We start from the raw sequence: 13,796 nt of genomic DNA on the forward strand, positions 1-13,796 counted from the left end.
CTTTGAGAATCAGTAATATAAAGCCTTTTTATTATAAATATACAAACAATATCAAAACTGATATAATCAACTGGTTAGTACCACAACAAAACCGCAATGCAGTGAAAACATCCAACACAATCATGCTTCAAACCAACCACTTAGAAACAAAGGCCTCTTAGATTAATATAAATGAATAGTTTAACAGGTTAACATTCAGCTTATTTCGTGTTATTGTTAGTGCACTACAGCTTAAGGAGAAACAGCAACTTTCTAGCATTTTCTAACACTATTTTCAAAAATAATATGAAAAATTATGTAATAAAATTCTAGTGAGAGTTACAGGAAACTGCCCCCCAAAAATCTATGCCAAGACGCATTGAAGCTGTTCTAGCGGCTCGTGGTGGCCCAACATCCTATTAAGACACTATGTTGGTGTTTCCTTTATTTTGGGAAGTTACCTGTATATTGTGCCTATACTGCTTGAGGAAAACTTCCTGTTACTCAGATATGCATGATAGTATTGGATACAAAACACTCTAAAGTTTCTAAAACTGTTAAAATAATGTCTGTGAGTATAACAGAACTGATTTGGCAGTTAGAGAAAGATAGAGAAAGAAAACAGTCTAGACATTTTATTTAAGAAATAAATGATTATATTAGGAAGGCCGTAATTTAATTTGGAACCTAGGTGAACCTTGTTGTGCAAATATGTGTACCACACACAAAGAGATTCTACAGTAAGCAGTAATCTTGAAATGTTATAGCCAGTTAAAAATCTATGAAACTTGTTACAAAAACTTAGCATATTTAACCTGTAGAAAATAATCAAATTGACTCACAATATCAACTTTCTTTTCAAAATAAAATAAATAAACTGGCAAAGCTCCTTACATAGAAATGACAAACTTTCTTTACATAAAGATTAAATAAAATACATACGTCACAAGTGGTAGAGCTAGGTGCTTATTATGGTACCCAACTATCCATGGAGCCAAGGTCGTCTTCTGCATTTTGTCAAGGACAGTTGTCCCTCATCAGGGACATACAGTATAATCTCACAGAGTCCATTGATTCAATAAATACAGACATACTCAATAGTTTAGAGGGTCCTTCGCTCCTCGTGTGTAGCATAGCATACTGCAGTAGGGCGACTCCCCCTGGTTACAGCCAGAGACATATACTGTATAGATATACACATATAATAATGCACCGTATGCAGTATATATGGCTGTGGTTACACCTGGCTAACGATCTCTAAGTCCTCTTCAACAAACCACTGCACTGGAGTTCCATCTGCAGCCCTCTGGAGGATCACCTTTTGGTGGGGACCCTGAAACACAACAACACATTCACGTTCCTTTAGTTCCATATCGATATGTGTTATTATATAAATGGGGGATGCTAGTTATGCTTAGATCAATGTGTGTTATGCTGGTGGATGTTAGAGGGCATTGTCACCTGCATGTAGGGCGGGAGGCGAGGGGACGTGGGGCTCTTTACTCTGAATGACCCCTGCCGCTCCAGGGAACCCGGGCGGGACTTCTGGAGCTGATTTTGGAACTGGTTCCGCTGGTGCCAGGATTTGAGCTCCTCTGACACCATCTCCCTGGGCTGCACCCGGGCGAGGTGTTTGGGGTACTCCCTCAGTGACGGGGTACGTACGAGGTGGGTGTAGGGGAGTGGGAGCTTCAGAACTCTCCTGGGGGATAACGGTGGGGGGCCCTGTCTCTCCTGCTGCCAGTGCCTGTGCTGGGGCTGGGGGGCCTTGGAGGGGGAAAGGTAGAGATCCCTCCCCAGGGGACTGTCCAGGTCCTGCGGGGAAAGAGGGGAACAGTGGCCTTCCTCCGCCAATCTCCTTCTCAAGCTGGGAGAGGACTGGTGCTGGTTGTTGTTCTTGTAAAATCTGGGGCTGTTGCAGCCATTGAACACAGGGCTGGTGGGACTTTTAGCTCCGTAGTGGAAGCCGTAGGGAGGAGGGCAGAGCTTGGGGATCTCGGTGGGTGCGGGGCCCTCCCTGTCTGTGTGATTGTCCCGGCTGGGGGAGCTGGTGTAGGAGGGGACAGAGTGTTCAGAGCTGCTGTCCTCAGAGCTGGACTGGTACAAGAGCTGGGGAGAGTACTGTGGAGACCGAACCAGGAACTCCGGCCGGCTGCGTGGCAACCTGGCACGCCCACGTCCTTCACTCAGGTCATGAGCGGGCTTACTTTTGGGAAGTCTGAGAAGAGGAAAATAGACATGGGAGAAAAAAAGTTAACAACTGTGATGCAATTTGTGTATGTCTCTCTCCCTATAACGTGCATTAATACAGCAACTTCATTATTACATGTATTAGTCCATGTATTTTATGAATATAATTGATGTTACTTATGACAAATCTACAACCAAAGTCCACAACAACAGACACATAAGAAGACACAATTAAGCTAATCAACACAGTCATGTTGCTATTGGTTTTGACATTCGGTGTTATGGTGTTGACGTTGTGTGTGCTGGTGATGACATTCTGCGTTATGGTGTTGACGTCCTGAAGCATTGGTTGTTTACCTGAAGGACTGTGAGTACTGTCTGCGTACGTTCAGCTCTGGAGTAGAGGGGGCGCTGGAGGAGTGGGTTTGTCCATGTCTCAGAGCCAGGTTCTTAATGGAGGGGAAGTGGGAGGGCAGGACTCTACTGTCTGCAGGAAACACTGGGGTCCCTACTGGACTGCTGCTCCGAAAAAGAAGGAGATAGAGATGGGGGCAGGGCAGGAGTATAACAACTGCTAGTTCAAAAGTACATGTAGTCAAAAGCAAATCACTTTTTATGGGGTTCTGAGCAGAATAAATATTTTAGCAGTGAAGTAGGGCCTGCACAGTCAGCTGCTCCACCTTTCTCAGCTAGCAATGAGGAATCAGCCCAGAAGCGTCCTAGTTCCGGGGGGTCGGAACTGATTGAATCGGCCCGGAATCAGGTGTTGAACTATATCGGGCCGTTTCTGTCTACCGGAATTCATCCGACTTTGCCGGCATCTTACCAGAATCCTCCTAGAAGCGGCCTGATGCTAATTTAAATGAATGTATACAAAATGTCCCAATTTAGTCATTTAACTATTATACATTTTAAACACACAAACATACAAACATCCACACATTTGTTTTTTTACAACTGTCTAGTCCCTTCACTGCAACTTTTTATTATTTTTTAAATATATTTATTTTACCTTTATTTAACGAGGCAAGTCAGTTAAGAACACATTCTTATTTACAATGACGGCCTAGGAACAGTGGGTTAACTGCCTGTTCAGGGGCAGAACGACAGATTTGTACCTTGTCAGCTCGGGGGTTTGAACTTGCAACCTTCCGGTTACTAGTCCAACGCTCTAACCACTAGGCTACCCTGCCGCCCCGTACCAAGCTGCACTGCTTGTTGACACAATGCATGCTTAAGCTGGAAGCCAGCCGCACCAACGTGTCAGAGGAAACACCATAACACCTGTTGACCGTGTCAGCGTGCAGGTGCCTGGCCCGCCACAGAAGATGCTACAGCACAAAGTATCAAAATACTAAAATACCACTTAAATAGGACTCTTAAAAAATGTCATTTAAATGTTCATTTTATTTTTTGATCACAGAAACAATGAGAAAACATGGAAAAATAAATAATGAAGTGTTAATTATATAAAGCAGCTCGTGTCATCATCTGCCAGAGAGTAGCCCCAATCGGCCCGAGCCCCAAGTAATACATTTGGGCCAGATGATAACTCACACAGGAATCGGCCCGAGCTCAATCCCGGCATGCCAGCCATAAGTAATACTGCCAAAGGCGGCCCAAACTCGGGCCACTTGACGTCGGCCGAGTCTGACTCTCAGCCGGAATCGGCCCAGATCCACTGTGCTAGCTGGATTATTAGTCCACAGGGTTTCAATCCAAAAAGGACGTGGACTCTTACCTGGACCTGCTGCTGCAGGCAGAGAGGGGTTTGTTGGGTCTTAGGTAGGGCTGGTCCAGGCTAGACTCTCTCCAGGGGGAGTTCTGGATGGGGGAGCGTTCAGGGTACTCCACACTGCAGTTGGAGCCCATACTGAAGCTCTGGGTCTGGGTCTGCTCCACACTGCAGCTGGAGACGAGGCTCTGGCCAGAGGAGTGTTGGAGACTGCCCTGGGAGGAGGAGGACTGGAGGGACAGGGAGCCCACAGAGGATTGCAGGAGAGGGTCTACAGACGCTGAGGGAGAGAGAGGGCCAGAGTCGACGTCTATGGATAGACAGAGGAGACATAATAGTAAGAGTCAGACATGATGACACTTTGGAGGTGTTGAATTGTATTGGCATTTCTACCGTGTTAGTTGATAACTCACCATCGTCCAAGGCCACTGCATCAGACAGGGAGCTGTCATCAGAAATGCACAGATCTGGCGACAGAAAGAGGATTTATTCAAGACTTTATTCAATTGGGGGATGGGGTTGGGCAAATTATCAAAATTGTAGCGTAATTCTTATGAAATGTACTGCTTATGTGATTCAATAACAAAACAATTGTGTATTAAAAAAAAGAGAATCCATCCAACCTCCATCGGACTGAGTGAGAAAGGCACCTAACCTGCCTGCAGATTGCAGAGCCCAATGTGTCCAGATGGGGGCAGAAGTAGCAAATGCACAGCACTCACCTCCGTGTTTGGCTGAGTTATTCTTCTTGTTAGTTGGTGGAGAGGAGCACTCCTTCCTGATCCTGTGCTGAAACACAGCTTCCTGTAGATCCTTGACTTTCTTCTCCTCCCTCTTGTACTGCTGCAGCCTGCTCTTCTTCTGTGGTTTAGACAGATGATCCTCCACTGAGAGTCTACGAGCTGCCTCAACGATCTGGAGCTGCAAGGCCAGGTCAGCTTCTAGGGCGTGGAGTTCTGAATCCTGGGGAGAGGGTTTTTATCTTCGATCAAGGTCAAGAACCCAAATAACAGGATAAAAAAAATCCCCTTTATCTCCCCAATTTCGATCTTGTCTCCTCGTTGCAACTCCCCAATGGTCTCGGGAGGCAAACCGCATTTCTTAACACCTGCGCGCTTAACCCGGAAGCCATCCGCACCAATGTGTCAGAGGAAACACCGTTCAACTGACGACCGAACGAGGTCACCCTGCAGACGACAGAGGCCCACCACAAGGGTTGCTAGAGCGCGATGAGTCAAGTAAAGCCCCCCTGGCCAAACCCTCCACTAACACAGACGACGCTGGGTCAATTGTGCGCCGCCCTATGGGACTCCCGATCACGTCCGGTTGTGACACAGCCTGGGATCAAACCCGGGTCTGTAGTGGCGCCTCTAGCACTGCGATGCAGTGCCTTAGACGGCTGCGCCACTCGGGAGGCGCAGGAAGAGCAATTATTTACATTTTTTACAAAAAACTTAGTGGAAACTGCAATACATGAACTTCGTACTGAACCTTGCAAGACATTGAGAGATGTTGCTACACCTGGCTGCATTTCAAAAGAAACCAAACCAAACCAAACTGAGTAGCCTATACTGTACCTCTCCATCCTGGTGTATGAGTCTGTCGTCCAGTTTGAAGGACGCTCCTATTCTCCTGCGAACGCGAGGGGGCTTTTCATCAGGCAGTAAAGGGTAGTCTGGCGGCAGTTTTCCTGTCAGCTCCTGTAAATAAAGCAAATCCCAAATCAAGTCGATTTGTTCGTAAACACACACTTCTTATATCTTAACCATCAACTCTAAATGTAGAAGAGGTGATTTGGAATCACATTCTCATGATCACGTTCCCAAATATCACCTCAAACTCTGAGGATGTCCTTTTGTTCTAATGGGTAAGACGCTGTGTTGACTAGATCCCTAATTCCAGTGTGACTACTCACAGCCTCTCTGATGCAGAGTTTTTTGATTTCCAGTAGACACAGTTCAAGTTTCTCCTCCAGAACCTGATGCTTCAGCCTCATGGCCCGGGTGTGAGTGGTCAAGTCCTTGACCGGCGACGTGGGGCTGTCGGGACCTGCATCACACATAGGAGATGATGTTAATGGGGCGTTTAAACCAGAGCACAGGCCCCCATTATAGGCATCACATGGTGCCACATTTGGAGCTTATCTCACAAAATGAACGATCATTATGAATTATAATGTTTTTTCTACAGATGTAGGATCTTAATTTGATCACTCGGTTGCAGGATAATTTTTATGCAATTTAGGAAATGTACAATTTATAGCTTATTTGAGGTTAAAAAACGCTTCTAAAGTTTGTCATTTCCATTTTGACATTTCAGACTGATTTTACCCTGTGAAAAATGTATCAACCTCTTCAAAAATGGTTAATGCATTATAATCCATATAATAATTCACATTTCCTGTTGCTGCAGGATTATTTTCATGCTGTAGGAAACTGGCTCAAATTAAGATCCTACATATGTAGCTAACCTACTAGATGCAAGATGGCGCCGACAGAGATGGTCGACTCGCTTCAAGTCCTTAGGAAACTATACTATCACTAAACTTCTAGCTCCTGAATTTATCTCTAAAGTTCAATATTTGCACATACAATTGTAAAAACATCTTAAATATTTAGGTCTCAGCATTAATAACATGTTCAGTGCTTTCCATAAAGTTTATATCTGCACCTAGACCTAAAGTTCAGCATTGTTGATGTGTTAAGCTCCTACCAGAGTTGAGTATGATCCCACTGTCAGTGTCACTGATCTCCTCTTTATCCATCATGGCTGTTGGAAGGTCTTCTTTACAGTGTTAAAACAACACCTGTTGGAAAATAGTTAAATAGTTTCATCAGATTGTATAAATCATCATTATTCACACAAAAAAACAGATCCAATGTTTAGATCACTCAGGAAAGTGAAAAATTGCTTCACCTAAAAACTATTACAAAATATTGCACAATCATCCGTTGCCACCCCTGATGCTAAATGGCTCTTTAAACACTGATTTAGTCCCCACTCGTGCTACCCCCATCTCCCTCTTCTCTCTGCTTCCATCCTCTTCTCCCCTGTTCTCCTATTACAATAGGCAGCAGCCTCCATGCTTGACTCGGCACATGTGCGAGGGGTCCAGGGGTTAATCCAAAACCGGGTGCCATGGCGACGGTCACAACACCCTTCTCCGGGAGGGTGTGTGTGTGTGTTGTGTGTCGCCGTGAGGTATGTCAGAGGGTGTTTAAAGGAACGGACCCGCAAAAAGCACCCGGAAGAAAGCAGATGGCTGCAAGGCAAGGAAATTAACCCTCTCATGGACTGCACCTGTTCCCCCCTCCCAAAGTTTCACACACACAGACGCACACACACCAGCTCTCCATTCAATCGGTGTCCAGAGAAACAACCCTCAAGGGGCTTTTGAAGTGGAAGAATGTCTCAATGCTTAGCCTGTCTCTGTAGCATCAGACCGCTCACTTAAAGCCACTGGAGATTCATGATTTGGCACATCTCTGATTTCACTGACACATTCTCACACTGTAGAACACATAAAAAAATGTGTATGTGTGCAACTCATGTTTATGGACGATTCAATAATCTGCCACTTTATATACTGTAGGTCGTCCATGAAGCTAACCCAAGAGTCTAAAAGTGACTTATAAAGCCCAGCACAGGGGGCAGAATAGCAAGTTGAAAATCATGTTTGGGTTCTACAGATGTAGGATCTTAATTGGATCACTCTTTTGTTTCTGATCATTTTCCTGCACATCCGGAAATGAAAACTTGTCGTCTATTCAAGGTTTAAAAAAGCTTCTAAAGTTTGTAATTTTCACTTTAAAATGTCAGACTTGCCCTAACAAAAAATATCCATGAATTATAATCCACATAATTTCCAGTTACTGCAGGATTATTTTCCTGCTGTAGCAAACTGCCTCAAATGGAGATCTTATATCTGTATAGCAGGAGAGTAAGTGAAGGCTGACTCATTGACAGACGTGATTCTCATGTCATCTGACATGAGTTGGGGGGAGTTGAGGAAGTCAACTAAGGATAAGACTAGAAAAATCTATATTTAGTTTCTAGGTGAATAACTTTATTTTCATTCACGTGTCTGTCATCAGTTGTAGCTGTACCTTTCCTCTCCTCCACATTGCAGCAGATCACAAAGGACTTCTTTATGGCAGCTAACGAGATTATAAGATATCATTGCCATCCCTTGTAACAGGTCAGTAGTACAAGTATGTGTAGGATGGCACCCTACTCCCTGTATAGTGTACATCCTTTGACCATAACTGGTCAAAAGTCATGCGCTATCTAGGGAATAGGATACCATTTCGGACACACCAGAAGACGTTTATAACACAGGAAATAACTTCCTTCAGACCGAGCAACTATTGGGGCTGCTGACATGCATCTTCTGTATCTATGTCTAAAAACACAACTTCAGTATGTCAACGGACAGAAGGAGCTCATGTAGCTCATGTCTCTATTCACATTCAGGTCATGTAGACTTACCCGCTGTGTGTGACCAAGTCCAAGTAATCCACTGGTCCTATCTAGAGCAGTGATGTTTAGAGATGGGTATCAGGCCTGTTCCTGTAGGGATCATGAGAAACCCCTTGCCAGGATGTTATGGTGTTGAGTCCCACTGGCTGGGTAGGCCTATATCGCCCCATCCTCTGTCCATTCAGCAGAGTAACTCATGTGGACTGATGCAGCTTTGAGAAAGCCAGAGCAGCACAATGAGTGAACAGCATGCTATAGTCTAGCGCTGTTGGCTGAAAACACAGAGGCAAACAAAGGCTCCACATCCCCTGTATCCAGCCACCAGTCTGCATAATCTACTGTGGGTTCAATAACTGCTGACACCTCTGGATGGGCTGGATCCAGCTCCAGCCGAGGAGGAGTGGTGGTTTGCTTGGCCCAACAGTGAGACAACAGAGCAGGAGGAGCGGGGAAAGGAACAGAGCAGTGGCTGAGATAGGGGCCTACAGTGAGACAGTGGAAGGAAGAGGAACTCTAGCCTTGACTGTCAACTGATATGAGCAGAAACAGAGCACATTCAGAGCATGTGATTTTCGATTCCAGGCTAGAATACCTCCTTTCAAAGAGAGGAAATGAACAGGTCTGAGTCTGAGTGGGTGAAGTGAGGTAGGGAATTTAGACTCCCTGACGCAGCCACATGAATAATATAAAACTGAGACGGCAACAGGAACACAGGAACTGGCTAATCAGACGCAGGCAGAGGCAGGGTAATGTGGTATTTTGCCCACTTACACCCCATAACTCTCCTAAGACATTCACAATGTCTGTGGTTACCTGGAGCCTATATCTACTGAGTGGGTGGGTGGAAGAGTTGGGTTGGGATACAGCATCATTCAGGACCTTCTAGAAGTTGTAAACTTATGCCAAAACATACAACATTTCCCATATAATCGTTGTATGTGAGCACTGACAACATAGGGTGGGGAAAGAGTGCAAAACATCGGAACTCTTTTTTTTGTCACATGCACCGAATACAACAGGCGTAGACTTTCCCGTAAAATAATTTTACTTAAGAGCCCTTTCCCAACAATGCAGAGTTAAAAAGTAAGAATGTTTTTAATAAAAATGCGCTAAATATAAAAAATAGGAAATAGTAACACAATAAATTAACAATAATGAGGCTATATACAAGGAGTACCGGTACCATGTCAATGTGCAGGGGCACGAGGTAGTATAGGTGATTAAGGTAATACCCCAACATGTAGGTAGGGGTAAAAGTGGCAATCAGGATAGATAATAAACAGGGGTCAATGTAAATAGTCTGGGTAGCCATTTGATTTACTGTTCAGCAGTCTTATGGCTTGGGGATAGAGGCTGTTCAGGAGCCTTTTGGTCCCAGACCTGGCGCTCTGGTACCACTTGCCCTGCGGTAGCAGAGAGAACCGTATATGACTTGGGTGGTTGGTCTTTGACAATTTAGGGCCTTCCTATGACACCGCCTGGCATAGAGGTGCTGGATTGCAAGGAGCTCGGTCCCAGTGATGTACTGGGCCATACGCACTACCCTCTTTGCGATCGGATGCCGAGCAGTCAATATGCTCTCGAGGGTGCAGCTGTATAACGTTTTGAGGATTTGAGGGCCCATGCCAAATCTTTTCAGCCTCCTGTTGAGAATAGGTATTGTAGTGCCCCCTTCACTACTGTGTTGGCATGTCTGGACCATGATAGGTCTTTAGTGATGTGGTCACCGAGGAACATGAAGCTCTCGACCCGCTCTATTACAGCCCTGTCGATGTGAATGTGGCATGCTCTGACCTCCATTTCCTGTAGTCCACTATCAGCTCCTTTGTCTTGCTCACGTTAAGGGAGATATTATTGTCCTGGCACCACACTGCCAAGTTTCTGTCCTCCTCCCTATAGGCTGTTTCATCGTCATTGGTGATCAGGCTGTCGTGTCGTCTGCAACCTTAACGATTGTGTTGGGAATTGTGCGGGCCACGCAATCGTGGGTAAACAGGGAGTACAGGGAGTACAGGAGGGGACTAAGCACACACCCCTGAGGGGCCATGGTGTTGAGGGCCAGCGTGGCGGATGTGTTGTCGCCTACCCTCACCCGCTGGGGGCGGCCCGTCAGGAAGTCCAAGATCCAGTTGCAGAGGGAGGTGTCCAGTCCCAGGGCCCTTCGCATAGTGATGAGCTTGGAAGGAACTATGGTGCTGAACCCTGAGCTGTAGTCAATTAACATCACTCTTACGTAGGTAGCCTTTCCCAGGGCATTGACATCCTCATATTGACCTTAAATATTGCCATAGTCTTCATACTGTATACAAGTATGATTGTTGAAAACATAGGGTGAGGACTGAGGAGGGGTGAATTTGAAAATCAACAAATCACTCCATTGGGTCAAGAATAGCCAATTAGCTCAGCATTTCCTGTAGCAGTATTGCCATTACCTTATGCTCCACCCTATAGCACATGACTTCATTGCTGTTGTCATAACAAGCTAATTACACCAGTCCTGTGATGATGATCACAGCAAACGATGACAGCTATCTAAGGAGTTTCTCAGGATAGTAGCTTACGGTTACACCCATCCTCATTCCCCTCTGCTCGCTGGACCATGAAAATGAAGCATCTAACGGGAAACAGTTTGTTTATAGGAGGACAGGATGATGGCGAGGATTCACTGTCTGTCTCCCAGACTTTCCCTGTTATCCACCATCCAATCCCATGAGCCTCTGGAAGAGTGTGTGTGTGTGTGTGTGTGTGTGTGTGTGTGTGTGTGTGTGTGTGTGTGTGTGTGTGTGTGTGTGTGTGTGTGTGTGTGTGTGTGTGTGTGTGTGTGTGTGTGTGTGTGTGTGTGTGTGTGTGCCTCTGGGATTCTCCTGGAATGTAGCCCACCACCACCATTGCATTACCACTGTGGTCGGGTCTAGGCTGCTGGAATTACCAACGGGGGCTAGCTACCCTAGGAAACAGTGAGGGATGCCTGTGTGTGTATGTGTGTGTATGTGTGTGTATGTGTACGTGCGCATGTGTGTTCAACTGAAACTAAACCAGGCCTATGTGAAGCCTGTAATTAAGATTCTCTAGGGTATGCTGATACTATGGAAGAAACCAAACGACTTTACAGTATGTCTGATTTCAGAGGCTGGTCAACAGCCAACATCCATTCAGCAAAATAGATCCATTCTGTTCTGTCTGTATATATATACAGAGGGAATGGAGATAATGAATCAGCAGACTGATTATTGATCATCATTGATCTAAATGAAACTCCAATCCAATGCCCATCAATACTATATATAGTTAAGAACAAATTCTTATTTACAATGGCGGCCTACCCCGGGCCAAACCCGGACGACGCTGGGCCAATTGTGCGCTGGCCTATGGGACTCCCAATCAGGACAGGATGTGATACAGCCTGCATCCGAACCAGGGACTGTAGTGACGCCACTTGCATTGAGATGCAGTGCCTTAGACCGCTGCGCCACTCGGGAGGTGTCAGAAGGGTGTCATCATTATTAGAGGCTTAGTTTTCCAATGGAGACAATAATAAAAGTTACAGTAATGAGCAACACATACTTTCCTGGTCCCTGGAGGTGGAGGCCATATTCTAGCCAGACACAGCACCTCTGTTGCAGACCAAAGACAATATAAATACAGAGACCTAAGCAGAGATCCTCCATTGTTCTCCAAGATCAAGACATATGGCTTTCTTTGACTCTCCGGGCCTCAAGACGAGTTAATAGTGGTCAACCCCTGTAAATGATGGTAACAGGATGTGTGACTGGCTGACTAAGCTTCTTCGCCCTTTCATAGTATCTCAGGTTCTTTTCCTTTACCCTACAGGTAATTTTGTCAAATCATATGTGCTTGTCACAAGTAAACAATTCAACTTTGCAAGTGCTGAAGCAGAATTAACACTGAGGTGTTACAGGTCAGTGGGAGTTGTTTGTCAACAATTTCAAATGGACAACATTCTTGTGTAGTGGCAATGGATGAAAATGACACCATTAAACCTTTTTCAGACAAAAGGCTTGTTATGTGAGACCATTACATTAGCTACTTGTGTCTCCTCTTCCTGTGTTAAATAGCCTTCAACATGTGGCAGGATCTACTCATCATTGTGTCATTGAAATGACTAGTGTGTTTAGACTCGACACACTCTCGCTGAGTAATATTCCAGGACTATTGCAATTTTTATTCTGGGAAGTAAAACGTTTAGCATTTGTTTAGCAATTGTCACGACTCACAGTTTATCAGACAAATAATAACCACGTAAAATAACAGGATGTCTGAGAGTGATTCATCTAAAGTAAAAAAAAAAAAAAGTTTGATGTCTGAAATAAAGCACACTTTTCAGAGTTGAAAAAGTCCTCCTCAGTCACTCAGAACTGCAATATAACATGCAATATAACATCGAATTATACTTTGTATACTTTGTATCAGTGTATCAGTGGCCCATAGTTTATCCCCGTCTACATCGTTTCATACCCTGTCACTGTAACTGTATTCTCATTTTCCCATATAACAACAATACGTTCATAAAATGCGAATGTTTTTACCTTCTAAACGCGTTGGTCCAGCAATCCTGAGGACTTCACAGCATGTCGAGTCTTTCTCAAGTCAGATGTGTGATGGGCATTGGGGGGCGGCGTTCCGTTCTCTGGTGGGACATCTGTCCTCAGATCATACCATTATCTGGAAAGAGAGAGGGTTGTCTCATTTCAGCTGCGGGTTCAGTTTCCCAAATGCAAATGAGGTGTACGTGGATCAACTGTTGTGAGTTGTGAATTTGACAGACTTCTTATTTTACGTGGTATCGTTTCTTAACGATTAAATTTTTTTAAATAAATGTAACTTTATGTTGGTTAATTCCCCCTATCTACAAGGAACATTTTCAATCGAGAGCATTTTTTTCTTCAGACACGCTTTGCCCCATTGACACAGCACACGACACTCGGAGGGGGGACATTTATAGTAGAGAATGATAGCTGGAGGAAAGAAAAGTTTGGGGGAGAGGCAGAGGCGAGTGCCGGTGGACAGCTGGCTGGTAGGAGTGTGATGGAGCCTGTCGCTTGAATAATAAATAGCATTAGACTTTACAGCCCACTGACTTGAATGCGTGACATGCATCCAAAATTTTACAATGCTGAATTTAGACTAGTTGTTTTCTCAGATAGGCTATTAGCCAGCCCTACAGTTATAAATGAGTAATATAAGCATTTACTTAGTCACCCAAGGAGAATTATGGATTGTAGAATACATTTAAATTAAATAAGCAACCCATGTTTACCCCACCCCCAGACCCGCGGACATCCCTTTACTGCCGGGAGGGGAGAGGAAGAGCACGTCGTTATAGCTACCCCTCCCCCACCCCTCCAGATGGCCAGTTTTTTTGCTCATCCCGTGATGGAATGAAAAGATCAGC

At 44.9% G+C, this 13,796-nt stretch overlaps 1 protein-coding gene across 1 annotated transcript; it reads right to left on the reverse strand.

Annotated features, from left to right (window-relative positions):
- Positions 1-13: 13 nt before the first annotated feature.
- On the reverse strand, positions 14-13,193 carry inavaa (innate immunity activator a). The gene is made up of 10 exons (XM_035739378.2): positions 12,931-13,193; positions 6,617-6,710; positions 5,820-5,953; positions 5,482-5,604; positions 4,627-4,867; positions 4,318-4,371; positions 3,911-4,214; positions 2,527-2,688; positions 1,441-2,197; positions 14-1,312 (listed from the first exon to the last, which is right to left on the reverse strand). The coding sequence occupies exons 2-10, from the start codon at positions 6,669-6,671 to the stop codon at positions 1,217-1,219; spliced, it is 1,926 nt and encodes a 641-aa protein (XP_035595271.1). The 5' UTR covers positions 6,672-6,710; positions 12,931-13,193; the 3' UTR covers positions 14-1,216.
- Positions 13,194-13,796: the final 603 nt, after the last annotated feature.

Source organism: Oncorhynchus keta, chromosome 27 (genome assembly GCF_023373465.1).
Source record: "Oncorhynchus keta strain PuntledgeMale-10-30-2019 chromosome 27, Oket_V2, whole genome shotgun sequence".
Lineage (NCBI taxonomy): Eukaryota > Metazoa > Chordata > Actinopteri > Salmoniformes > Salmonidae > Oncorhynchus > Oncorhynchus keta.